Source organism: Sinocyclocheilus anshuiensis, unplaced genomic scaffold (genome assembly GCF_001515605.1).
Source record: "Sinocyclocheilus anshuiensis isolate Anshui unplaced genomic scaffold, SAMN03320099.WGS_v1.1 scaffold694, whole genome shotgun sequence".
In the NCBI taxonomy this organism is placed as follows: domain Eukaryota; kingdom Metazoa; phylum Chordata; class Actinopteri; order Cypriniformes; family Cyprinidae; genus Sinocyclocheilus; species Sinocyclocheilus anshuiensis.
Window position 1 is genome coordinate 2,448,464 of NW_015542477.1, and position 27,086 is coordinate 2,475,549.

At 36.8% G+C, this 27,086-nt stretch overlaps 3 protein-coding genes across 13 annotated transcripts in view; 1 reads left to right on the forward strand and 2 right to left on the reverse strand.

The window, feature by feature from the left end:
• Positions 1 to 453: 453 nt before the first annotated feature.
• On the reverse strand, positions 454 to 4,986 carry LOC107693965 (zona pellucida-like domain-containing protein 1). The gene is made up of 11 exons (XM_016493555.1): positions 4,939 to 4,986; positions 4,705 to 4,830; positions 4,246 to 4,466; positions 3,939 to 4,123; positions 3,578 to 3,650; positions 3,373 to 3,470; positions 3,208 to 3,288; positions 2,825 to 2,993; positions 2,418 to 2,535; positions 2,295 to 2,315; positions 454 to 1,476 (listed from the first exon to the last, which is right to left on the reverse strand). Exons 1-11 carry the CDS (start codon positions 4,946 to 4,948, stop codon positions 1,322 to 1,324), a joined length of 1,257 nt encoding a protein of 418 aa, XP_016349041.1. The 5' UTR covers positions 4,949 to 4,986; the 3' UTR covers positions 454 to 1,321.
• A 4,611-nt stretch (positions 4,987 to 9,597) lies between these two features.
• On the reverse strand, positions 9,598 to 21,834 carry LOC107693966 (zona pellucida-like domain-containing protein 1). Of its 5 annotated transcripts, none has more exons than XM_016493557.1 (14): positions 21,759 to 21,834; positions 18,156 to 18,315; positions 16,732 to 16,810; positions 15,903 to 16,457; positions 15,357 to 15,527; positions 15,058 to 15,278; positions 14,516 to 14,697; positions 14,104 to 14,176; positions 13,491 to 13,588; positions 12,971 to 13,051; positions 12,704 to 12,878; positions 11,310 to 11,406; positions 11,113 to 11,142; positions 9,598 to 10,774 (listed from the first exon to the last, which is right to left on the reverse strand). In XM_016493557.1, the coding sequence occupies exons 5-14, from the start codon at positions 15,460 to 15,462 to the stop codon at positions 10,599 to 10,601; spliced, it is 1,239 nt and encodes a 412-aa protein (XP_016349043.1). In that variant the 5' UTR covers positions 15,463 to 15,527; positions 15,903 to 16,457; positions 16,732 to 16,810; positions 18,156 to 18,315; positions 21,759 to 21,834; the 3' UTR covers positions 9,598 to 10,598. The 5 variants fall into 5 exon arrangements, with proteins under 5 accessions (XP_016349043.1, XP_016349044.1, XP_016349046.1 ...); XM_016493558.1 differs by having other exon boundaries at positions 18,156 to 18,312; positions 21,759 to 21,815; XM_016493560.1 differs by lacking the exons at positions 18,156 to 18,315; positions 21,759 to 21,834 and adding an exon at positions 21,360 to 21,443 and having other exon boundaries at positions 15,357 to 15,367; positions 15,452 to 15,527.
• Positions 21,835 to 21,872: 38 nt separating this feature from the next.
• LOC107693964 (phosphatidylinositol-binding clathrin assembly protein-like) overlaps positions 21,873 to 27,086 on the forward strand; it is a 45,335-nt gene continuing 40,121 nt past the window's right edge. For all 7 annotated transcript variants that reach the window (XM_016493550.1, XM_016493549.1, XM_016493551.1 and 4 more), the window contains exon 1: positions 21,873 to 21,982. In XM_016493550.1, the coding sequence (XP_016349036.1) occupies positions 21,955 to 21,982 (28 nt within the window). In that variant the 5' untranslated portion in view covers positions 21,873 to 21,954. The remainder of the gene's footprint in view (positions 21,983 to 27,086) is intronic.

The following is a 27,086-nucleotide window of genomic DNA, read 5'->3' on the forward strand; positions in this document are numbered from 1 at the left end:
CAGAATTTTCATTTTTGGGTGAACTAACCCTTTAAGACTCCCTAAACAATGAGAACAATGAAATTAGGTTAATCATAGCAGTAAAGACACCTGACAATATACAAGTCAGGCATTAGTGCATTTGGCAGGTCTCAGTAAAATGATATTAGACTGTGATCAGATTTCAATTCACATTTCCATACTAATATTGTAGTGGTGGCACCCAAAAATCCCCTTTTTCTGAATGAATTTGCATGACCCACTTTAGTTAGGTGCTTATTTTCAACATATAGACAACTTTTAAATAGGTATTTTCTACCTTTACAACATTTTACACTCACCTCTGTCACATTTTAATTGTGCATAATAGTTTTAAAAGGCCCAAATGCTATTTTCAAGCAATCTAATTCCATTTCCATTGCAGATGTCATGATTTTATGCTACTAAGTAAGAATCCACTCAAGAGGACAGTGATTTGTTCTTGTACCAGCAGCCTTTATTCATATGAAGCATGCATTAATGGATGAATCACAAATATACATCTACTTTTAAGAGCTCAGCCTGCCATAGGAATTCTAAAGATACAAAGTGCAGAGCCAAGAACATAACTTCAGATCTAAAAATCAACGCTTTGCTGCACTCTCCTTCGGCTCACTCTCATTCGAAATTGCTTTCATTTCCATTTCTTTATTTATGAAGTTGAACATGCAGAAGGAATCTCTAATCTAACTCTGCTATTGCGTTAAAAGTGTTGATTTAAAAGTCATAAGTTTCATTGTAAATGCAGGGATGTTTTGGGCTGTGCATGATTAGTCTTTAGATATGGGGGTGTCAAAATTGCATGAGGGTTAAGCAGAAAGAGTAGTCTTTAATAAATAACATATAACATTTTAGAAGGTATTAGGGACTGTCTTGAAGAGCTCCAAACCCTCCGCACACATTCGGATTGATTTCCTTTTTGTGTTTTACAGGTACCACGGTGTGAGCTCATTGGGATTGGATTCATTTGTTGGGTCAGTATTTTTAATGCACTTCAATTCGAAAACACAAAATCACAGAGAATTCATATTGCCTTATATATAAACTAAGGATTAAAGCTCTGCTTTGGTTGTGCTTTTAACATGTATTCCCAGGCCCATGCTACACTTAAACACAAGTTTAAGGTGTAGAGCTGATGTAGTGCACTGTTGCTCTTCTAAAAGACATTGTGCTATGATTATTCACCAAGAAACACTATAGAAAAGATCAAGATGTCCGAAACAGTTCTACGCTGAGCCCTGCTCAGCCCTCCAGTGGTGAGAGATCGTCCCGGCAGTCCTCTCTTGGAGCAGGGTGTCTCAGCTCACCGGGGCATTTTTGAAGGTGCGTTGTGCCAATGTCTCTTGTAGAAAACTGCTCCCATTCCTACGATCATGATGCAGGCAAATGCCAGGATGCCTACAGCCACGCCGAGACCCACAGAGGAGTCTGAAGGTGTTTTCGTGCTGATTGTGACTTCTGCAAAACAAGGACATATGAGGTTAGAATTGAATGTAAGCTCAACAAAAGTAGCAAACTACACTACTGTTCAAAAGTTTCGTTTTAAAGTTTTCGTTTTATTCAGCAATAAATGGGTCAAAAATGTTAAGATTTCTATTTCAAAAAATACTATTCTTTTGAACTTTCTATTCATCAAAGAATTCTGGAGTAAAATGTATCATTATTTCATCAAAAATATTAAGCAGCACAATTGTTTTCAACATTGATATTAATATCAATGTGTCTTGAGCACCAAATCAGCAAATCAAAATGTGACACTGAAGACTGGAGTAATGGCTAGTGAAAATTCATATTCATATAGTAAATTAATTTAAATAATTTAATAATTATTTAAATATTATTATATAAAAATATAAAATATTTTAAAATAATTGTAATAATTTAAATATTTTTTTAATTGAAAATAATCAAATTATTTGGCTCAAAAAATAACTTACAACAACAAAACTAGAATACAGTGTCAAAAACAGTGATAGACAGCAGTACTGTATGTTTATCTGTAAAAAGATACATAATGCCTCACACAGACTTGAATTGATGATTTTTATCTTTTTGAACTAGTTCATTTAGATGATTTATCTGAACAAACTGATTCACTAAAATGAACATTCTACAAGAGAGCGCTTGATTGTTGCCTATTTTTGTTTCATTAAATTAGTATTTAGTTCAATTAGTTAACATTGCTACATTCAGGAAATGGTTCCCCAACACTGGAAAATATGAAGTGAATCTGGACAAATATTACATGCTTTATATGTGAAACAGTTGAAGCTCACCTTCCTCTTTTGTTGCCACCACTGAAATGAAATAAACAGAATAAAATCAGATCTGGAACTTAAATCTCAGCAGTGTTGGAGATCAATAATTCATTTTGTTTTCACAAAGGGGAAAGAACGTACCATTTTCTGCACGTATGACGATGGCTGGTGATGTGATGGTTCTGCTGTCTGTTACTCCATTTGGAGAAGGAGTGGTGGTCAAAGGCACAACGTCTCTCCTTTTTCGTTTGCCACATTGCTGTGGAAAGAGCCATAGAGCATGGTGAGTCTAAAAAGTGTCTTGGCCAGTGTTTGTCTCTGGGTAGGTGAACTGAATGTATATGTTGGTTTTTTTTGGTTCAAAAATCCCCCCAAAATAGCAAAGCTTGGCAAAACCAATGTATATGGACAATGACAGAAAAAAAAAAACATACCCATCCCAAGCCAAAAGGTGTTTCTAATTTGCCTAGGCTTAGCTTATATAAATTATAATTAGCTAATTCAAGGACAAATAATATGAAAGCGAAGTACAAGTTGAATGTTTTTACCCTAAATGTACTGCAGGTTGATATTTCACAGAGTCTTGTAATGCAGTGCAGGTAGTATGTTGATACTGTCTGGTTCTGCTGCTCTGTGAAGCGGAAGGCCGAAAACGAGAACCGAGCAATTTGCATCTCCCCATTCACCAGCATTTTAGTGAGCCGATCACTGCCGCAACTGATCAAACAAATCATCAAATAGCAAATTATTCTCTCTCAGGCCCACCAAATACTATCGGACAGATTTTAGAGTTTTATAAACAAGCTTACATACATGGTGCAGTGGTAATGTAACATGCCCATAGTATAGATCAAAGTACCATAGTAAAGGCACAGTACTTTTGGGGTTAAAATACAACAAAAATCTAATAATATTTTATGATTAAACTTACGGCACAAAGAGGTTGAAGTAGCTCCTGGTGGTGGGGAAGGTGGAAATGGAGGCATAGCATCTGTCCAGCAGCACAAAGTACCTGTGAAATACATAACAATCATTGACTTTAATGCAAAATTGATTCATTTATTGCCATAATGATACTCAACGTAACAGGTCTTACTGGGAGGTCAAGTTGGTGGCCTCCACTTGCACAAACACATTAGTCCTCAGCTCAATACCGAGGGGAGGCATGACAAGAGGCTGGGTGTAGTTTATGTCCTGAGAAATTAAAAGAAATTCAGATAAATTCATATTTTATTTTTGTGTATGTCTCTAGCTGATCTGATCTATAGATGCATGTAGGTCCAGTTTAGGGAAAGACTTACACTGAAGAGTCTGAGATTCAGAGTGCTGATGAAACTGCCGTTGTTGTCTTTTACTGCAATCGAGGAGGCCGACCTGTGAGAAGGCATAATTAGGTTAAAGTCTAGCTGAAACTGCCCACAATTACTCAATGTGGACAACTCTGAGACTAGACGTGTGTATCTGTGTCTCTCTGTTGGGAATATGATATCGTCTTCCTGTCCCTTGAGGACAAAAATAGGGATGGACCAATTGAATTTAACGTGTTCTTAGAGAGTGATACTACACCAAGACGCTTATTCCCCAGCGAGTTTTGTTCTTTTATCCTCAGTAAATTGATCTTAGACCTGGTATGCTATACCATGAGAGAAAATAAGCACTTACACATCCACTTGAGTGTTGTTGATCAGGTACTCCAGAGGATAGGCACACGAGTAGTAGTACTTCAGCTCAGCGTTATACGTCACAGTGCCTGTTGTGATGTCTTTCGATCGTATAATTCCACTGATGTTGACCGTCTCGATGTTGGAGAAGTCTGAGAATACGCCTGTCCCTATACTCCTTATTGTCTGTGGAGAAACGTTAGGAATTAATTGTATTTATTGCCATAAAAACAGACTGACCATTTAGTTTTGACTTTGAATAATAAGTTAAGTTATATGATTTACTTTGATTTATAGCTATTACTCACAACAAAGTTGCTGCCGCAGGCATTGGTTGAGTTAATCGGGAACCTAAATCGGGCCACAGGAGGTAAAACGGTAGTATCAAGGGTCGCATGGCAGTCTGGGTTATTCAAGATGTTGTTGAGAATTAACTCCGATTCGTTGTAGCCGGTGTATATGACAGGACAGAATTTGATGGCCAGATTGATGTACTCCGTTCCACAGTCTACAGAGATGTCTGTGTACTCTGTCGTGACAAGAATGACCAGATTAGTTGCGCAAAAAACTGTACGAACTCTTACTTGAGGCAAAAAACAACTGAATCGAATAAAAGTTTTCCAAGTTAATCAAATTGGACAGAATCACAAGCTTGAAAACACCCAAAGGCATACATCAAAATAAGCTAATTCAAATAATTCTGATATTTTTATGATGTAAACAAGCAATTCATTTCTGTGTGATTCAATCAGAAATGAAAACTATACCTGGACGTCTGTACTCTGATCCGCAGTCGCTCAGTGCTAACGGAAAGCTTTTATCGAATTTTGTAGCTAGGAGGAAGAGGAAAATGTTGAGGAGAATATCTTTCCTGTTGTTTGCTGAACGCGAACCTGTTCATGGAAGAAAATACACCATAATCAAAATCAGCTAGTCACCATCGGTATATCCAGGAGCTTAGCGCATATCCCACAGTTACACATCCTAGGACACGTACGCACCTTGGATCATGTTTGCGGTTGGTTTGGGAGTCCTCTGCCTGTGAGATCTTGTGAACTGTGGAGTCCCTTTATAGAGCGCTTTCTTTTGTGGGATGGGAATGAAATAAGGTCAGAGAGGTTTGGTGTGTCCACTGTTTGGGACCAGCCCTTTTGTGAATAAAGTCCCATAGTTGACCGCCTGAAGGCACTTGCTTAAACTCTACACAACATGGGCCTTCAAAGATATGCAAGTGACAATGGCCTGGTTTCTTTGTCTACTTACTTAAACATGGATATCCTTGGCATCTTAATACGAGACCTCACGGAGTAAGTGTCGTGCCCCCGAGGAGTAGAGACAATGCAGCAATGGCTCTTTTCAACTTAGTTTAACACTGTACGAAATGTCAGGGATCTTTATGTTGATCCAAAGGTAATCCTAGCAACACAATAAATAAGGATGATAAAGCAAACACACATGATTGACCGGAGGGAGTCTTAAGGATGTGACCGTTTTGATTGAAAACCTGACAGGGGTAGGCAGTAATTTTTTGTTGTTGTTTATCTCTGTTTTTCATGGATTGTCAGTTTCCATGGTAACATTGTTTTCTTTGGACAAGGTGTTCCCCGAAAACCACATGACTGTTTTAGCCATTGTTGTCTGATTTCTTCGAAATGATAAAGGAAACTACTCTTGACATATCAGTGGAAATATACTGAATATTATATTAACAAAACCTGAAACTGTAGAAGGTTTTCAGGGTTTGTCATAATCACAGGTATATTAAATAAAATGTAATAATTGTTTCCATAATATATTAAGTTCTATAATGAAAAACAACAATCTATCTTTCTAATATAAAATATGTGTATTTGTGCCTTTTTGTATGTTAATTTCTCATACAGGTATGTTGACAAAACTGTTGCAACAAATTACATAAGAATGATTTGGCAAACTGTTTACACAGAAAATTCATTCTGCCAGCATTTCATAAATTAAGCCCACTGGGCATTATTAGATAACTAATTAAATAGATCAGAAATCAGACAACATGATTACAGGGGTGAGTAAAACATTCATTATACACATCACAGTGGACTCCTGGGCTTTGTTTTGACTCATCCATTCACAGTAATATCTCAATAGAGTCTTGAGTCACTTACTGTGTTTAGTTTGGTTGATAGCTTGACACCTGAAAAAAGATACAAATAATACCAGATGTTCCCAATTAGTGCTTATTTGGTCACTTAACACTTATACACCAACCATTCTTATACCTGCTTTATTTGCAATCTGGTTTCTAATTGTACATTTTTAGTCAAGTCAGAGATCTCTGATCACATAAGCTGTGCCTTTTTCTTTAAACAGTTGTCCGAGTAAACTAATGCTACTATCACATATATCTAAAGGTCCAAAAACAAGGCACGTTTGATTGAAGGCCAGCCATTGAGTGTGTAAACACTGTTAAGTGGTGTGAAAAGGTCAGTGGATTACTCTGTAATGGGAGGGCTCTGCTTTAAGCTCCAAACTAATCACTTTGTTTCAGCGTTTTTTTCTTTTCGTTCTTAGTGGGATGAGCCACAGATCCAGATAAATCTCAGGTGAATCTGTGGAGAATCACAGATGGGTTTAATAAAGCTTAAGCGTGACCCCTGCCCATGTCATATGCCAGCAGTGTGATTTCTTCCTCCCAAACAGATTTTATATATATATATATATATATATATTTTTTTTTTTATTTTTTTTTTTATTTTTACATTAGAATTGCACTTTCTGTGTCAAAGGCTGAGCTTGTATGATTCAGGGTTTGTGCTCTTAGGTCACTTCCAAATCAAAAGAGCTAATCCTCATATTCTATGCTGACACTCAACCCTTCTTTATAGCAGATGAGGAGATTGTCAGATCAGGAAATTCATGTCAGGAACAAAGGTGGATTTTTATTTAAGAAGGGTATACTTATATGTCACTATAGAAACCATGCAGCTTTGAAACCAATACTATAATACTCTTACATAAAGCACATTGACGGTAAAATGGTACAGTAATAGTTTCAGAAGAAAATATCATTATGCTTTGATATATATATATATACACTATGGTATCTAAATGATTACCATGGTATTAATATATGTTTGTTTTTTTCCTGTGAGTTCTGATGTCTTTGCCTTTACAACTCAGCTCAGGAGAGGAGGAATTATCCTCTGATGGATTGTTTGTTTTTCATATCCAGAGAAGACATTGTGGGTCCCATCCCTGCCCTTCTGTACCCAGAATTTTTTCAGATTAAATTGAGCCATTCATTTATTCTGCCACAATCCCATTAATATTTGTCACAGATGTCACAGATAATAAGCCTGGACATCTTCAAAGGTCTGATATGAATACATGCTCTTTGTTTAGCTGGCGTCATGGTGATTACTATCATTGTGAAAAGCTTTAAAAGCCTGCTTTCTTCAACAAGACAGCATTGAATATAATAGAACCGAGTAATGGATTGTGATCCCTGTGGGTTTTGTAATTACTACAGGAAAATCTGCAAACAAAATATTCAGACACACATCTGATTTACTTTATTGTTAAAAAAGAGGAAAGGAAAATCTACAAAGTAATACAAATGCGTGTTTGGGGGATAATAACATGGGTTGTTAAATTTAATTAAATTATCTTGGACATAAACTCCGTTGAAATATCTTTAATAAAAATAAAAGAGAAAAGCTAATACTAAATATTAGAGTATGTGAAACTAAGAGCTAAGACTTATTACTGTTCAGTGGGTATCACTGAGGCATATGAATACTAATGAGTAAAAACAAATACAATTAATTAAAACTAAAAATATCTTAAATAGTCTTCTCATCCACCTCAATCACATAGCATAGTGATCTAGGTTGCTGTTCGACTTAATTAAATTCGTTCCCTATGGTCTCTTTCTCAGCTCTTGTAACTCAAACTAATTATTGCAGAGAGTAATGTACTCGGAATCACCGGTGTCCCATGATCATTTGTGCTGTTGTGATGAATATACTCCTCACTTTCCATCCTATAGCCTCTAATATTCTCACTGAACTAGAAATATGTGTTAGGCAGGTCTATTAGATACCTTTGCTTATGTTCTTCATGTAACTGATCTTAAACCCTGCAATAATGAAGCAAGGGGCTGAGGTATTAACTTTAAGTTACACTGCACCAACAGATCCGGATCAATTGACATTTCAAATTAAATACAAGTAAAAAACAGTCCGCTGCTCTGTTGATCAGTTCATTTACAAGTGCAATTAAATAAGGTTTGTAAAAACAACATATTTATTCATGTTTGTGTTACACTGTGTAACTACGATCACTTTCAATGTATCATTTTAGTGTTTCAGGTTTGACAGAAACAAATTGTGGGGCTGTCGTGTAGTGGTGTAACAGTCACGTCTAAAAGTATTAAATAAATGGTGGGATAGTTCATCTAAAAATTAAGCTTCTGTAGATTCCAAACCTGTGTGACTTTCTTTCCTTTGCTGAACATAAAAGAAGATATTTTGAAATATATTTCAGCTGTTGTCTTCCCATACAACGGGGTCCAAAACAACAGCATATGACTTTATGGATAAAAAATAGGGGTGTAACGATACATGCATTCGTAGCGAACCGTCACGGTACGGACATCTCGGTTTGGTGCATGAGGCCTTACAATGAATACAGGCAATTCACCCTCAATCCAGAAGGGGGCGCCCGCAGTAATGCAACGCTGTCTGATAACCGCCAGCAGAAGAACAGCGAATGCCATGAGTTGCACACTTGAAAACAAAGCCCACTAGACAGTGACCATGTGCTGATTCTGAACGCGTCTCTCACTGACAAAGGAGTATACTTCAAAGGCTTGCGCACTCAACTGTTTGCGAAATGGAGCTTTGTGCTCGTGTATCCTACCTCTCTCATTCGGCACAAATTCAAATATTCCATAATATTTCCATATTTGCGATGTATCGGAATGCAAAACTATTATTTATTATGTAAATTATAAGCTTTGTACTTCAGTCGCGTTCCAACGGTGACACAGAGGCGGGCGTGCTGATGTTTGGTTCACTGTATTTTATTTTTATAAAGTACCAACTGCGCTGTCAAGTTAGCAATGCTGGAACTGATATGTGTCTTTTTTTGTGTCTGTGTGCGCCGGCGCGATTACTTTAACTGTATCTTATACCAGCAGAATCAACTTAAAACACTCCGTCATTTATTGTCTTAATGCATCACTGTAAAAGGTCTACAGGACAAAACATTGTGCTTTTGTAAAATAAAGAAAACAAATAGGATGTCGCTTTCTGCCATTTGAGTTTCCTTTATTTGAACAAATTAAGCGCGTCACAAAAATTTACTGAAACTCAGCATATATAAGCTACGTTACGTGTCGCACAGTTTTTTCCACTTGTTTATCTGTTAACTAAATCAAATATATTTCAAGAATTTATTCCTTGTATGTATATATGTACTGCAGATTTTATATATATAACATTATAATTTAATATAATATTTAGTATTTTCACATCTAGGTGGAAAAAATTGTAATTTGTACTACTGATTGTTCAAAATAAATGAAAAGAAACCTAGCATAGTAGATTTGTTGTTTTTTTCTTGTTGAACCAAAATCGTATCGAACCGTGACCCCCGAACTGAGGTACGTACTGAACCGTGACATCTGTGTACCGTTACACTCCTAATAAAAAACACTAGAAACATTTTTTAAAATATCTCCTTTGTTTCAAATCAATTCAAACAAGTTGGGAACGATGTGAAAATGAAAACTATCCCTTTACAGCCAGAAATATGCTTTACGCAAGTACATGACATTTGGCCTTTAAACCGATGTGTTAAGCTGAGTTGTTATCAAGAGTGACTTAGATCAAGATTTTGGTTAAACTGTTGCTCCGCCATAACAGTAGTTGACCTGAAAGAGAAATCTGATCGTAAAAGCAGACCGTTTTAGATATAGCGCCACTTGTGGCAATGATGAGAAAACGCATTTGCGTTGCACAGTCTATCGTAGCCAGAAGTGTCTGCCTTCATTTACATGCATAGACCAGTTTTTCGGGCCTAAAAGTGCATTTGTAAATTTTTGTTGGGTGAGTCTTCTTGGACTTATACTGACACCTAGTGGTGTGGATGCAGAATTATGCAAATCAGATGTTTTCAGTTTTAGAAATGCGTTATTAGCCATGACTAACTAATTTCTTTCGTGAAATTGTCCATTAAGTCAGTATTATTCAGCTGGTCATGTGATCTCAACATGGCAGCCCCCAAATTTGTTTGGTCTACCAGTATGACTAAGAATCTCACATGAGTATACATGATTTAGTCAAAATTAAATTTTTTCATCTGTAAAACATTTTAATGAGGAAAAATTACTGAGTGCATCTTTTAATGCCATTATTCCTGATTATATTATGTGTGTGAGAATCATTTCCAATCAGAGTTCAGCCTCTTATGGTTTAGGATTGTGTGTTATGTAAATTTACAGTGATAAGAATTAAGTATTCATGCTTTGTGACCAAAAATAGGCATCTGTGTATAGCTAAAGGCTGTGTAGAGTGATATTATGATATTATTTCCCTGTACTTTATGACTGTGTGTAACCGAAGAGCTCTGCACACAGGTATTGCTGTATTGTTTAGCTGACCGAACAGCTGTGTGTGTCCGTTTAGCTGAACGCTGGGTTGTGGGTTCCTGACAGAGGTGTTGGTGGTGTATATTTTCCTCTCAGCAGTGACAGAGACAGGATGAAGAAACATATGCTCATAACGGCGAGGATCGCGATGGCAGAAATCAAGGCGCTCGTCACTGAATTCATTTTGAATGGAGGGCTGTTTAACTGTGCTGAAAAACACACACACACATACACAGAGTGTTAGGAAGACTTCTTACAATACATAACCCACCGTTCAAACTCTATCGCACGCTCTTTCTTTCAATCCTCTTGTTCATTTCTTGATAACACCACCTGCTTCTACCCTCTATTAACTTCTCTCTGTCGGAAACCCTCTGAATCATCGTTATTTTGGTCACGGTTTTAAGCCGCTAGATCCTTTGAGGAAAATAAATTCCTCTATATTGTCTGGGAGGAAGTAAAGCATGCTTTTATCCTCCATCAGAAACGCTACAGTTCTGAGAAAGAAGGATTTAGTTTCCTTTTAAAAGGTCAAAGCAAGGCTTACCTAGCTGGGAATTATTGGTGGGAGTTTCATCTGTGGACAGATGAAAATTGTTTTAGTAAGAGGAGCACACTTATTGCCTTAAAGTGCTAAATCATGTCACATAACAGGCTCAATACGAAAATTTTAAATTAGCGTTGTTGAAATCATGTGCTACCAAGATGAGCTACATAAACACTACATTACAGTTCATATCGTACCACTTCGGGTGATGATGGGCCCGGCAGTCATGATCGCATTGTCAGAGGCCACAGCAGTTCTTTCCGACACATTCCTTTTCTTCCTCTTACCACAGATCTGTTAGGATGACAATATTTGTGAGTCATAAACACAGTTCCAGCCAAAAGTTTATTTGCTTTTAATAACAGAAAACTAAGCATATTATTACTACCAGAACTAAAACTTTCAGAACTAAAAGTGTTTTCCTTGTAAATTCTTATTACTTTCACTAGACTGTTTTTAATTCCTATTATTGATGGGATGGTGACTCTTATTATATTCTCAGCATGAGCATAAACTAAAAGCAGTAAAACCAATACTACCATGACACATTTACAGTTTAATATTTTTCCACATAATTGTTTTGCATTACTGTAATGTTTATTTTTTTGATTGCTGTTAAGTTTTGTTTCTTTGTTTTTCGAAATGAAAATCAAATATACCATAGATAGATTCAAAGATTCTAGAAATAAAAATGTGTATCACGATTTCTTCAAAAATACTGAGCAGCACAACTGTTTTCAACATTTATAATAATAAATAAATGTTTTTTGAGCACCAAATCATCGTATTAGAATAATTTCTGAAGGATCATGTGACACTGACGAAAATTATACTTTGCTATCACATGAACAAATTAGATTTTTTTAAATAGTTACTTTAAATTGTATTAATACTTTACAATATTACTGTTTTACTGTATTTTAGATCAAATAAATGGTAAGCAGAAGATGCTTCTTTAAAAAAAATAAATATATACAGTTACTGACCCCAAACTTATGCACATTTTTTATATTTTCTTAAGAGATAATCTTTCCTGGTAGTAGTAGCAGCAGCAGAAGTAGCAGCAGTAGTAGTAGTAATAGTAGTAATAATAATAATAATATAATGCAATAATAATTAAACAATATACATATTGTCACAATGTAAACATAGGTAACACTTTACTTAAAGCCTTTATATATAATGCATTATAAAAGTAGTCTTACTGCATTAATTGTGCCTTGTAATGCACCTAATAATGCCTTGTATAATCTCATGAGTCATGAATAATTGTAACCACAGTTATAATACATTATAATACTTACCTATTCCATTCTTACAACTTTAGAAAATATAATGCATTAAAACATATAACAAACAAACTTAGGTTAGGCATTTTAACTTAGGTTACAATTATTTATGAAAAGATATAATGCATTACAACGTTATGAATACCTTTATAATGTATTATACATAAAGGCTTTAAGTAAAGTGTTATATAAAAAAATATAATATCTTATTTCTTTAAGATTTTTGGATGAAATATGACCCAGACATGTTGACACACTTTCTGAGTTTCACTGTGGTATTAGTCTCAAGCAGCCATCCTTACAGGCAAGAGCAGGGGGCAGTCGTCAGAGCGACACAGCTTGGTCACACAGTGCAGAAAGACGGTGGACATTTTCTGGTTCTTGTGCTTGACAAAGCGGAACACCTCGAAGGAAAAGCGGCCCATCTGGCTCTTCCCATTCTCAAACACTGTTGTCTGCGGGTCCTTATCACATCTGCTGGACCAGAGACAAGACACACCTAGCATTCAGCCTCAGTTCTAGTTAGACACACACATATGTGCAAGCACATCCAGAAAACATGGAATTACCCAAAGAAAAGGTCGTATCGGAGCTCATCATTAGGATTCCCAGAGGGAGTCGTGTAACAGTAGTCCATCAGAACGTTCCACCTGTGGGGAGTGACATGCGTAAATCAGTCACAAAACAAGGAAGACTGGATATGAAATGGCCCTATATGAGTAAACCACTGTTGTTTCATATAGAAGTCATGTGTCTTATCTCTACTCAGGACCCATAATAATCTTTCCCATCCACTTTAGTGGCGCCTATCGCTGGCCCTAAACAAGGCCGGCATTGAGTCACTCAGCATTCCTCCTTTAATGGGCTAAACCAGTTCTGGATTTATCAGATATAAGAGAGGAGGTCATTTAGGGAAGTGCTTTAACAAAGCAGTGACACAGTCCAAAGACCATAGACATTTGACCTCCATCAGATTTCATGGTTAACTCACCAATTAGACCGTTTCAGTATCATGTCTGTACTATGTTTTGCATTTGGGCCTCCTTGCAAGATACTTTCCCAAGATATGTTTGTGTAATTGCAGTTTACCTCCTGTCTAGGTTGGTGGCTTTTACAGCGGCAAACACTCGTGTCTTCAGAGTAAGTCCAGACACTGGGATGGCAAGATGATGGACGTATGTGGAGTCCTTAAACATTAAACACCAAAGGTTAGGATTCCACACACACTTGCTCAGAAATCTACTATTTACTAAAATATAAATTGTAGTAAAATGTGATGAATTTTTGTATTGTATTGTATTATATATATATATATACACACACACACACATACAGTATATTTATGTATATATATGTATGTATGTATATTCTGAATTAAATATATTCTTATATTACATTGTATTATTAAATATAAAAAACAGCAAATATATACGGTTTTATATATCTATATATACATTTCTATACAACAAATGAAAATAAATCTAGATAATTATAAATCTTTTTAGAAATTAATAATAAATCTTTTTTCTTCTTCTTATCCTTCTTATTATAATTTATTTTAAAAATATATAAAACTCTGAAAGCCTCTACTAGAAACAAGCAATATATATATAAAAAAACACAAATCATCAAAGTTATCTATTTATATAGACCTAAACAAATACATAATTAGAAACTATGCTGATATTCCACATGTACTCACGTTGTATAGAAGTAAATTCAGTGTGCTCACAAAAGTGCCATTGCTGTCCTTCACTGATATCGCTGCAGCCGACCTTCGAACAAAAGACGCTATTAAAACATGATAAATATATTTTGCAGGCCAATTAAAGTCTGAAAGGAAAACTTGTGTAATAGTTTTTCCTGATTTACTGTCCGATGTCCTTGTAATCAACCGTGCATTAGGTTTTACAACATATTCGTTGTGCATACTAATTTAATTATGCCTCACAATTTAGCTGGTTAAAGCTTAACAATAAGTGCTAAACATTTTACAACATGCAATTTGGGACTGTTTTATCTTCCATCAAAATATTGTGAATAATTCAGCATGAATTAAAAAAGGACACATTAATGCATTAGTTTGCTATATAACAGTGATGAAGTCGACTTACGAAGCAAGCTGTGTGTTGTTGACCAGGTATTCCAGAGGGTAACTACAACTGAACTTGTAAAGCAGTCCCGGTAGGTAGCTGATGACCGTCGGGGGATCCGGAGTGTCAATGTATCCTGCTATATTCCCAATCTGGACCAAGGAGAGATTCCCATAGGCGTTGGGCCCCTGAGCCATGGAGACCTACAGACACAAAGGCACTAAGGTGTGATTGCTCTTCCTAAAACTAATGTACCTTCACCTCCCTAATCCTCAGCTCTTTCATCACTGCCGGATCTCTGCTGTCACTCAACCAAAGCTAAATCCACCTTACCGCAGATGTTCTTCATTTATTACAGACAAATTGTCATAGAGAGGATACTGTCTCTCCAAACACAAGCTGTAGTTTAGCATGTACTGCAACAAATTGTAGTTTTTCTTACTAATGACTGAACCTGAAATTAAAGTTCTGGGCCATTGAAGGGCTAATGTGAATAAATCATTCTGTCATGGGTCAGTGCCCTCCATGTAGGCCTTTAAAAATTTTGAAAACCGGTGTCTTACCACAAGTGAGTTTCCACAGGCCTCCAGCGTGCTGAGACTGATGCTAAACAACACGACTGTTGGGAACGTGTTGTTGTTGATGAACCCTCGGCAGTGGGCATCGCCGTGACGCCCGTTCAGTGCCAGGTCAGTGTCGGTGTAGCCAGAGAAAAGCACCGGGCAAAAATTAATCTTCAGCGTTATGGTTTGCACTCCACAATACACACTGATGTCCCGCTCAGCTGTTGAGAGAGATTAAAATATCATTAATTCCATGTCATTGATCAAATGCTTGCACAAAAAAGCTAGCGTTCACTCACCGGGGAAGCGGCTGTGGAAGTTGGCATCACAGTTGAACCCATTGAATTGCGCATTCACTATGAAAGTTTTACTTACAAGCAAAAGAATCACACACAAACGTTCCATTTCAACGCCTGAGGAAGACAATGTATGAGCAATTTCTTTGGATTCATCAGAAAATGCTTCTTGTTCTGGAATGAGAGAAGAAATGCATGATTAGACTCGCTTCAAAAGATAATTCCACTGTATTGTTCTGTAATTATGCTATTAAATTGGAAGAAAAAGACAGAAAATGAGAAACGCGATACTTTTGTTGGTGCTTCTGTTAAATTTGAAACCAATAATGAGCATGAATTGATCTGAAGTGCCATTACGCAAAATCTGCGAACAAATCAACCTCAATTTATATATTCAAAAAGCTACAAATCAATTCAAACCGTTCGCTTCCTGTAGGTATTTGTAAGTATGATGCTTATACACAGAGTTCTGCGTGTTTCACCCTGACCTCGTCCTCTTTTGCCCCTCCGTCTGCTCTAGCATCCCTCGCTCCGTTTCGGAAGACTCACCCGTTTCCCTGGCAGCTGTAGAATCAGCGGTACTCCATCTGTTCTCAGCTGCAACGCGAGACTGACTGGATTACCCAGCATCCCAGCAAAACCACTAGAAACACGGCCTTGCTCCGAGGAAAAAAATTAAACATAAGAGATTCATTATTTGAGCACGTCAACAGCAAAAGAGCTGTCTGGGGGAACATGGGAAAGTCCATCAAAAGTGAATGTGTTATACAAATCCTTTCACGGGCCCAGAAACATGAGCAGGTTTTGAAGTTTCCCACTCATATCCTTTCTGCTTGATCTTGCTCTGTCAGCGCTCACAAGCGGCCCCACGCCGCATGTGGTCTGTGAGGAGGGAATTATCTTTTCATCGGCTCCTGGACAGGGCTCGTCGCTGACTGAGCTGGCCTTTCTGTGTGCCAGGACGGTCTGGGTCGGGACCAGGATTGTCTGGACGCTTTAGATGCTTTGTTTGGCCAGGCTCAGTCAGCACTCCCATGATGGTATCCCACCTGTCTGGCCGTGACCCCCCTTTCCGACTGCCACTCTTGTCCTCGTGATTATCACCTAATGTATATGAGAATCTATATAAGTCTGCTGTGAATAAACGCCATTTCTAATCTCATATTATCTACATTATCTACATACTTCTAGTCATGAATGCTTGTTTCAATCTCGCTGAATTCATAGCAGACTAATATTTCATCAAATTAGCTGCAATTTTTACATCATTATTTTTCAAATGCCTTTAATCGGCATGATTAATTGCCTTAGAAATGTCTCGACGGTCCATCCTTGCGCTGAAAGGGGAAATTTGAATGATTTCATTGTCTGTTCTTACCTGATTAATCAAAGCTCAAAGCGTCCGGGCTGCAGGCCAGCTCCAGCGGCAATACATCACCCAAAAGTCACTTGTCAATCTGTGCAAAATACAAGAAACCCAAAGGATGAGGATTTTCAAAACTATGCAATGCTACCCCAAACTGCTGAAATCCGAAATCCAGCTGGGTTTTGCAGAGACACGCATCGCATGAAGCTCTGAGCCCCTTCAGCCAGAACTCAGCTGGTCTGACGAAGTTTGTCTTGCGTCTTGGACTTTCTTCAGATGGAAGGGATTGTGGGTAAAATGGAGTTGTTGGTCTATAGTGGGGCAATTCAGTACTTGCGATAAGTATCTCTATTTATGCACTTCCAGCAAATGTCATTCTTTCATTTTTCACACTTGAATGTCTCTATATGGCAGGCTATAGTGCCGTTTATCAGTGTGACACAATCTTATTCACCTTGGCAAGATATCAGGGCAAGCAGAACTATTACTGTAAGGATCTCCTCATGTGTTATTGCATGTACACTCTAGAATAGCATTTGAGAAAATGGAAAATAATTTGCCATTCTTTTGACATTTGTGGATTCAATTAATTTTGTTAAACTAACTTTTTTAAACGTTTTGAGCCATGCAAAAAAAAAAAAAAGTTTTATGTATTTAAGTATTTTATTTTATTTTATTTTATTTTTGGAAACCTGTGTCCTTGACAGTTGAAGCCTTTTAAAACTTTGTTTAAATGATCTTTAGTTAGCTATTCAAAACCCAAATTATGGGTTTAGGCAGCATTTTTGATGTTTTCAGACGTGCAAAAATAAAAGCCTTTATTTTGTTTTATTGTATCTTTATTTTATATTTAGAAAACTGTGCTTGGACAATTTAGGTATTTTAAAACTTTGTATAAATGCTTGTAAATGTGAATAGAGTTAGCTATTCACTCATATAATGGGTTTAGAACAATCACAGGAAGGTTTTATAGTTACAAATGTGTTTTGTGCTCGATTTAAACACCAAATAGAATGATGAAACGGTCTCCGTTCACATCTGAACTTCTAAAATCAAAGCCACCAGAAGGAATTGTGTTTATGAACACATTAAGAGCTTATCGCAACACAAAGGCTGTATCTGTTTTTATTTGCCTGGCATTTGGTCATGCTTCATTTTCTTGTCTCTTTATTTATCTGATGACTTTATTCACATCGCAGTGAATAATGTGGGTCATTAGGAGGTTATGGTGAGAAGCTCAGTAATGCAATATAAAACCGACAATAATAGTGATGACAATGGCATATCTAACCTTTCTTAAGGTCTTTAGTCTAACCAACAATAATATTTGACCATCCTCTCTTAGCAAAATAATATCTGCATATCTTGTATCACAAATCAGTCTATAGTTTCAGGTAAAACGTGTCTCTTTTTTTAACAGGGTACAAAGTAATTACTGTTTTTCTTCTAGCCGTGTGAAATGCCATCAGCTGACAGGCAAGCAGGTGTCAGGCCCAGTGCATCAATCACTGCGTCCTGTAAGGAATTAGGAACGATGAGCAATCTGTCTCAGTTTGGTTGTTATACCTATCCGGCGGACGGGATACATCTAGCCTGCTGAGAGAAAAGCAAAGTGGAATTTCAAACTAAGGAACACACTTTCGGTGGCCTTTTTGAAGCGCCATAAGGCATGTAAAACCACAAGTTTTGCTAATTGCCTCTGTCTCTCTCAAAGAATCGGCTTGCTTTGTTGTTTCATTGTGCCATGTTTATTCATAAGGGTTTTTAACTGAAGGCACAGTCGATTTTAACTACTTATGATGTAGATTTGATTTGAAATCTAACTGGAATGATTTAGGCCACTAATTGGATATTAATGTTGCAATTCAGTGGAGATTAGAAAGAAAAATCATTTTCATACAGATGGATCCGCAATACCAACATAAGTACAGATAACACAGCTGAAATAGTTTCACCATATTTTATAATACTTCTAATATGGAAACAAGTCAGTTATGTGGCTGTGAGAGATGGAGTGTGGAAAAGAGAGAGGGATAGAGTAAAGTCTGTCAGTGACTCAGTATCTCGGAATCTTCTCGGTAGATTGTATTGTCTGTCACAGCAGCCAACTTAGTAACCTCCTGTTTTCCTGTCAGCAAAGGGAACATCACTTGTCATCTATGTTAGCCCTCATCCAACACAAAGACAGTTATATCTGCTGGGGAATGGGGTCATATAGCACATGCTATACAGAAAAAAAACGTATCCATGTCGAGCATCTGACATCTATATCACTTTTCTCCTCACACCCTTTTAATGACCCATTTTGTGACCCTTTTTAGTTGTTTTTAAATAAATCTATTACTTGAAATACTCACGTTAGAAAATTTTCAATAAAAAATAAATATAAGATATTTGAATAACATATGTGAAATTGAGTTTAATAATTGGTAGAGGATTCTTGAAACTTAAAAATGCTTGAATACATTTTTTAAAAGTCAGAATGAATGAGCAATATTAATAACCATTTTAATCTGTTAGTGTGAATTAGTTTAGTTTATTATATCAGTGATTGATTAATTTGTCATTTTGATGTGTTTATTTTTATAATAAGTGTTTTCTATGGTATCAAAATAAATTTATTTCTTTTAATATATATATATATATATATATATATATATATATAAAACCTTGGGTTTATAATGTGGCACTATTGTGTAAAAAAGGACTCTGATCCAGGAAAGAGTTTATAGAGTTGAAACACTGCTGGACAGCGTTTGAGGAAACTATTGTGCATGTGAGAGAGCTCTGCTGGACTAAGCAGACAGAAAAGCTGTGTTTCTGGTCCCAGGTGGCAGAAATCACAGGATGCCTTATTGTTTACGTGTGAAACACAAGCCATGTGGTATTCAGACCTGAGGGACACACCTTTTCATTATGAGCCATATCTATAACCAGCTTTCACCTCACAGACACAAACCTTGACAGAGATCCACAGCATACAAAACATCAGTGTGTCTGGATTGTAATGCAGGAAATTATATAAAAAACTACATGTTTATAATAATAATAATAACAATAGTCATCATCATTTTTATGATCATGATTATTATTATTTAGTATATTTCATTTATAAATAAAAAAAATTATGAAATCATGATACTAAATCGTGAAAAGATAATAGTTATGTAAAAATACAAACTTGTAATTTCTATACTTTTTTGATATATAAACATAATAATAATTATTATGAAATAAATCGTGTAATGCAGAAAATAATAAAATCTCTAATAATAATAATAATAATGACTATTTGTATTAAGTATTTTTTTAATAAAAGTTTTTGTGTATGTGAAGATTACGTGTCAAAGGATCCTGAAAGTTATAGATTACACAATATAAACGCAACCTGTTGAAATATTGTTCAGTATTCTGGTAGAATATTTGTTGTAAATAGAAAAAGCTTACATGCACCTGCGGTCTCTCAAATGGATGTTGTCAAGAAGTCTTGAAAGTTTGTGAACAAGGACACAGAGACCTGCATGTGTATATCGCCCCCTACCGGTGAGACTGCAACACAACAGCACTGATGCCACCTGTGCGATCTGCTCGGCCCATTTCACACAAATGAGCCTCGTCCTGAAACTGATCGGTGCTCTGGCATTGTGCATTAGTGGCTGATCTCCTGGACATTCAATCTCTGATACCCTCTCCCTCTCTGCTCCTCAGCGTGAGTTAGATCTAATTGCACCAGTGAGCTGAGTATATCTATCTATCTATCTATCTATCTATCTATGGCTACAGGAAAATGCTTGTAAATATTTGTATTCTTACACAATCAATATTGGAATGCATCAAGCTGAATTAGGCAGATGCAGGAAATTGCAGAATCCTAGTTCCTGCTGGCATGTACAAATCAAGTGTAGCATACAGTCAACACGAGTGTAATCAGCTACTGCAATTTACATCAATTATTTAAGATTTAAAGACGCAGCTCAGGATTTATGGATTGCCTCAAAACGCGAGACAACGGGCTTTTTGATGTTCTCTGTAATTGCATATTTTTATCACTAGATGTCTCCCTTTCCTGGCATTTTGTAATGAAAGATTAAATAATTCTTGCACTAAGTAAAATGTTTCATTTTGATTTTATTTCCTACAAGTTAATCAGTTGATCAACTGGAAGCTACTAATAAGCCTTTCATTTATAAACGAATGATAATTATCACTATAATAATAGTTATAATTTAAATTATTAAATAATGTTTTTAAGTAATAAAGATAAACAAAAACTGGAAAACTTCATTTTTTTCCCGTCCCCCTTCCAATTAAAAATTATATTTTGAACTAGTGTTATTGTGAAATATCTGGCTTACGCAACACTCACACACTTTCTACTTATTATAATTAATTTTAACATAAAACACACACACATAATTGTATATAACAATTATATAATTAATAATTTTGTAAACGATGACATAAATGCAAATTTAATCAGTGACACATGTCTAAATATTGTAAAAAGTGCCACATGTGAAACCATGAATTTGGTTGGACAAATTCCGTCACGTGCAACGTCACGGAACTAGTAGATAATACACAGAAACTATCCATCTAGAGCTGCCATTTTGGCTCACAAGCCAAACAGCAGTACTCACATTCTACGTAATGCGAGGCACCAGTCCGATATTTGGAGCCAACATGGCGTCGTTTCACACCGACCATTCAGCATCCATATAAACCTTGGGAGGATCCTCTAAAAAGAAGAAACTGCCCCGCCATTTTCCTACGAGCCTTTTAAACCCAGCAGGGGGAGGCGAGATCCGAGAGGAGAGCCACTGTGTAGGAAAAGGGGGAGTTAAGAGAGAGGGAGAGAGGGAGAGGAGAGTGCGTGACAGAGGGGTTGAGAGAGAGAGAGAGAGAGAGAGAGAGAGAGAGAGAGGACGCTGCCGTTAATAGAAGAGGAAACGTTTGGTACGTAAATGTCGCGATCAGCTGACGGCACACATAGAGAGCAAACTTCATTTGGACTTTCTGAAGCGGCGGATGCGTCTTACGTGCAGTCTCATTTCTTTTCTCTCTTTCTTCCCCAGTCAGGTGGCGGAGCAGTGCACATCCCAGGGACTACAGCATTGCCGTTGGATTTAACAGCCCGAGCAGATCCCCATAACGGACCGGATAACGGCAGCGCAACACAGTGTCACCGGTTCCGCTGTGTCAAAAACGGTGTGCAAGGCGACCACGCACGAAGTCATGGGGCCAAAGAAGAAGCATTTGGACTGTGAGTGTCATGGGATTTTGTACTATGTTGCTTTCGGACCCGCGTTTGAAAGTTACGTCAGTCACTCGTCGCCCTGGGAACGAGAGGTTCTGTGCTCGAGGCCTGCAAAAGATTCACGTTCAGCGCTGCTCGTGTTTTTTAACCAGCTTCCTCCAGCGACCTTTGCTTTGATGTTGAAACCGATCATTTGTACAGGGAGTTTTGAGATAGCATGAGTACAGTACAGTGCAGTGCATTTAATGATTTAACTTGCTAACTAATAATTAACCACATTTAAAAATGAGCCCATCTGCTGTCTAATCAGGACGCTTGCAGGTTGAGTCGAATGGATTCATTGAGAAATCTCATGATTGCAAACAAACGTGCTTTTGGTGTAAAAGAAAATCCCTGTTTTTGTCTTTTTGAGGTTGCAAAACAAAAAGCAGCAAGTTTTATCAGGATCACATTACTGTATGACTAATGTTTATTTCTTAAAGGAGTAGTTAACAAAATGATAATTCTGTCATTGTTTGTTCAACAGCATGTTTATGAAATCCATTTTCACATGGCAAACAAAAGGAGATATTAATTGCAGAAAGTCCAAGCTGCTCTTTTCCATGCAATGAAAGTGAAAGGGGATCACTGCTGTCAAGCATATATTTTTTAGTGATTAACAACTTAAATTTCAATTTATTATTTACGCAAAGATATCCAATGACTTCAAAACTTGGAAAATATTGTGCATGGGGCGTGTGAATTATTTTCTGTTGTTTTTTGTATTTTATAGTGCCTTTTAGGAGCTTGACAGCTGTAGTCATTATGTGGAAAAGAGGTGTTTAGGCATTTCGATATTAAAATATATAGAATTTATATATGATCAATACATATTTCACAGAAATGTGTCTAATATTACGCGTTAATTTGAGTAAATGATCATTTTCATTTAAGCAGTCCTGACAACATAGTGTTATTAAAATCTTTCATTTACAGATTAGGCAAACCTTAGAGTTATTCAGTTCTTTGGTTGTAGTGAATTTTACAATTAAAGTGAAAAACATGCTGACTGTTAAAAGATATGTAACATTCAATTTAACAAGTACTGTGGCAGGTGTTTATAGAGGACATTGCTGTAATTGGCTCAATCCTGGCAGCGGCTGACCTTATGAGACTGTTCTGTCAAGTTAACTTAACTTTATGAAGATGTCACATTTATTGCTTGTTATGAGTGTGGTGGAATCAGGTTGTCTTCTCTGACTGAGATGTTCTCAGGCTCTCACAGGTGGTGGTGCTGACAGCTCTCATAGAGCCGGATTCCCGGGGTTTCTTATGATTCTCAGGAAGCACACTGGCCTCATTTAGGGCCCATTATGACCTTATCAGAACTATAAGAATAGTGTGAATGTTTGTGTCCTTTTAGTGAGATCTGAAGCCCTTAATTAACTCAGTGAATCAATTGCAGTTTGTTCTTAATTTGTTCAGTATTGCAGTTGCAAGTTTGTGTTTGCAAACTCATTCTTGTAGTACAGTTCTTGATTTGTGATCTTTGTGGATCTGTGTCTGTATTTTTGCATGAATGTCAATAGATGTGGCGCCATCATTTTGATTCAAATCAAGGCTGGTGGCACCACCATATCAAGTCTTTTGTCTCATACTGCTTGTGCAGGGCTCTACACTTACTTTTCTTTTTAGGAGCACTTGTGGAGCACGTTCAAAATTTTAGGAGCACCTTCTAATCAATAATCTAAAATTTTTATCAAAAAGTAGCCTTCCCATTACGAGGTGATATTTGACTCCTCGAACTTTATTAAAAGTATGTCATTTTTTGTCAAATTCTTAAAAAAATATATATTTTATAAGCTTTTTAAAAATTGTAATTAAAACGACAGAATAAGAACAAGTAGAAATATAGCTGCAAGCAGCAATTACGGGGCCAAGCACTCCAGATGCAAATTGAGGAGCTAAGCATGGCATGGAGCATCAGACCAAATGCAACAATGAGTAATAAAAGCAATTTTAGGATGATTGTAATTGAAATGGCTAAAAAATCATAAATACAACCTCTAGTAATATGATTAAATGGCTTATCACTTTTGACCAACAGGTGGCGCTGTAATCCTTTTGGTGTGTTCTGTGTGAGGTGACATTGACACACACAAAGTTTGTTATTATATGAAAGATTTGCAGAGATACAGCCTCGGAGTCATTTTGGCATCATGCCTCAAATTCGTTGCATCTTTTGGTATGCAAAAACGGTTTTGTCTATCAACACAAAATCTGTAACTTTTTTGTCAGCATGGTCTGAAGATGATATGATTCGATTTTGGTGAAAGTCGGACCAACGGTCTAGGAGGAGTTCGAAAAAGTAGGTTTTTAAAGAAAATAAAAATGGCAGACAGGAAGTTTGGCTGACTATGGCAACATTGGTATTGCTGTTCTCAGCATGACCCAAGGAATGTATTAATACCAGTCTCATTACAATAGGCAAAATTCACATAAAGCTATTAGCATTTATTTGAAATTTCATTATAACTTTTGACCACAAGGTCTTTTTACATCATAATACTCTATTGTAGTCAATGGCAATTTCATGTTTTGTTCAATTATAGCGCCACCAAGAGGCACAATCCCACCAATTTTTTTATGTGTCCTTAGAGTGTGCCCATACATGTCAAATTTGGTGAAAATATCTTATTTTGTTTTGGAGTTATAGACATTTTTATATATGAGAAGAGAAAAAATGACTGACGGCCGACTTTGTTTGCATTTTTTTTGCCACTTACTATCAAAATTTTGTCATTTGGGTATTTATGTTTAGCCGGCGTGCTGTTTCCGAATTTCCTACGGTGGTTTCGTGTCGATCGGAGTTACGGTTTCTAAGATATTGGCAAATGTTTAAGCGCTAACATGCAACGTTGCACAAACCATAAGGCAAAACCCGGCATGTTTGGTATCGCTGGACTCGGCAAGGATTCAGGAGTCTAAAAAGGTGACTCGCGTGGAAATAAGTCGACCACACCCAAAGTTATAAGCATGTGAATATTTGATTTTACCACTAGGTGGCGCTGGCTCGAAACTTATCCGACTTCTTTAGGGTATCGTGCTGATGACCCATACCAAGTTTCGTAACGATACGTCAATGCGTTCGTAAAATATAGCATTTTAGTACAAAATTCAAAATGGCCGACGCCCAAATTGGCTGACATGGGAAAATTGGGTATGGTTCGACTCGGCATGATGCACCGAATCTAAAGAGACCAGTTTTGTGATTTTTGGCCAAAACATTCAGAAGTTATAAGCAAAAATGTGCATTTTTCATATCTCCTGACTACTAGGTGGCACAGTGCCGAAACACTGCAGGTAGTCTCAGGTCATGCTTGGTATAACACTCACCAAGTTTGGTCTCAATACGCCAAACCGTTGCGGAGATATAGCCTCACATGCATTTTTGCATGCTTTTCGCAGAATTAGTTTGCGTGTTATTCGAGAACGGTTTAACGAATCAACTTGAATTCCATAACTTTTTGCCAGCATGGTCTGAAGATGAGAATGAATTTTCCTTCTGTGCCTTACGGTTCAAAAGTTATTAGCATAAATATGAATGAAACTTTGGACAAGTGGTGGCGCTAGAGAGTTTGAGTTAGAGACTCCAAACTTGAGTCTGTCAATGTTGAGACTGTCCTCTATCAGTGTGCCAAATTTCACAACTTTCCAGCAAGCGGTTCTATGGGCTGCCATAGACTCCAGAGCGGAAGAAGAATAAGAACGCCAACGATTTCAATAGGTGCCTACACACCTTCGGTGCTTGGCCCCTAATAAGAAATATAAGGTACCAATCAAATGAAATCAGTATTAACAAAATTAATTTGTAGAGGTGGCACAGAAGAACACAAAAGTGGCTTGGTGTACTTTCAGACATTTAATAAGACTCAGAGGTGGCATGAGTGCAATTAAATCCATAAATTCATGATGAGATTAATGTTTTAAATATAAAATTCTGAATATAGAAATATTAAATGATTTAAATGACTGAAAAGATATTTAAAAAATGCTAAAACTGCCAGTAGGTGTGATATATCGCATTACCGAATACCGGCACAAGTCTATTTGGGACATACTACTTCGTCATAACTGCATCTTTAACGGACGCTCTGTTGCTTAGTTACGTGCATTCTGTCACGGTTTAAACTGCCCTGTCAATCATATTATCACAGTTAACATCATCCACATTTCGTTTAATTTGATTTCCTACCATATTGAAGAGAAATGAAGAGGTACGTTGATCTGCTAGTCGCGGGTCTATCATGCCGAGAACTCTGCTCATTTGTTTGTATAATGATGCATTTAAAAGTTAATGACCAAACGTATCATTATAAAAGTTCACAGTGTTGCTGCAGATGAAATATAACGTGGATAACATTAAATTTATATTTTTTCATCAGGTTAGACATTGATTATTTATTTTAATGCGAGTTCTAATTGAATCCTCGTCCACCGCGCAATGTATTGTGGGCAATATTAGCCGTTAGAGGTTAGAGTGATCTGCACTTACAATTCTAACCGGAAGTAGTAGACCATTCGGGAATCTTTGGCATACTGTTTTAAACATACTATGATTTGGGACATACTAATTCTATTTTCGAAAACTATTTAGGACGGATAGTATGCAGCAATACAGAACACTCTAGCAATTGCATAACACTGGCAACCATTTAAAACACTCTTCACTAGATTGTTCATTCATAAACGAAACACCGCTGTGTTTGAATGGAGATGCGCTGTCTTTTTTAAACTTTTTAAACTAGACGACTAAATAGAGCAAAATCAGACAATAGTGTTATAGTCAGACAATGTAAGTCACTTAATATTAACTTCTTGTTTATTAAACTGTTGTATAAAATCACATTTGTAATCATGCTGATTTTTGGAGCAAAAAAAATGGCGCTCGATCTTCGTGTGATAGCTATTGTTTAACTATATGAAATTATATAAATATATTAATTTTCTGCCCCCATATCTTGAATTTTCTGATCATTCTTCATTCATTTTAATACTGAATCATGCAGTGAAAGAACGCACACGTGCACTAGTCTAATCCAATGTTTCCCGACCTTTTTTTAGTCGCGGC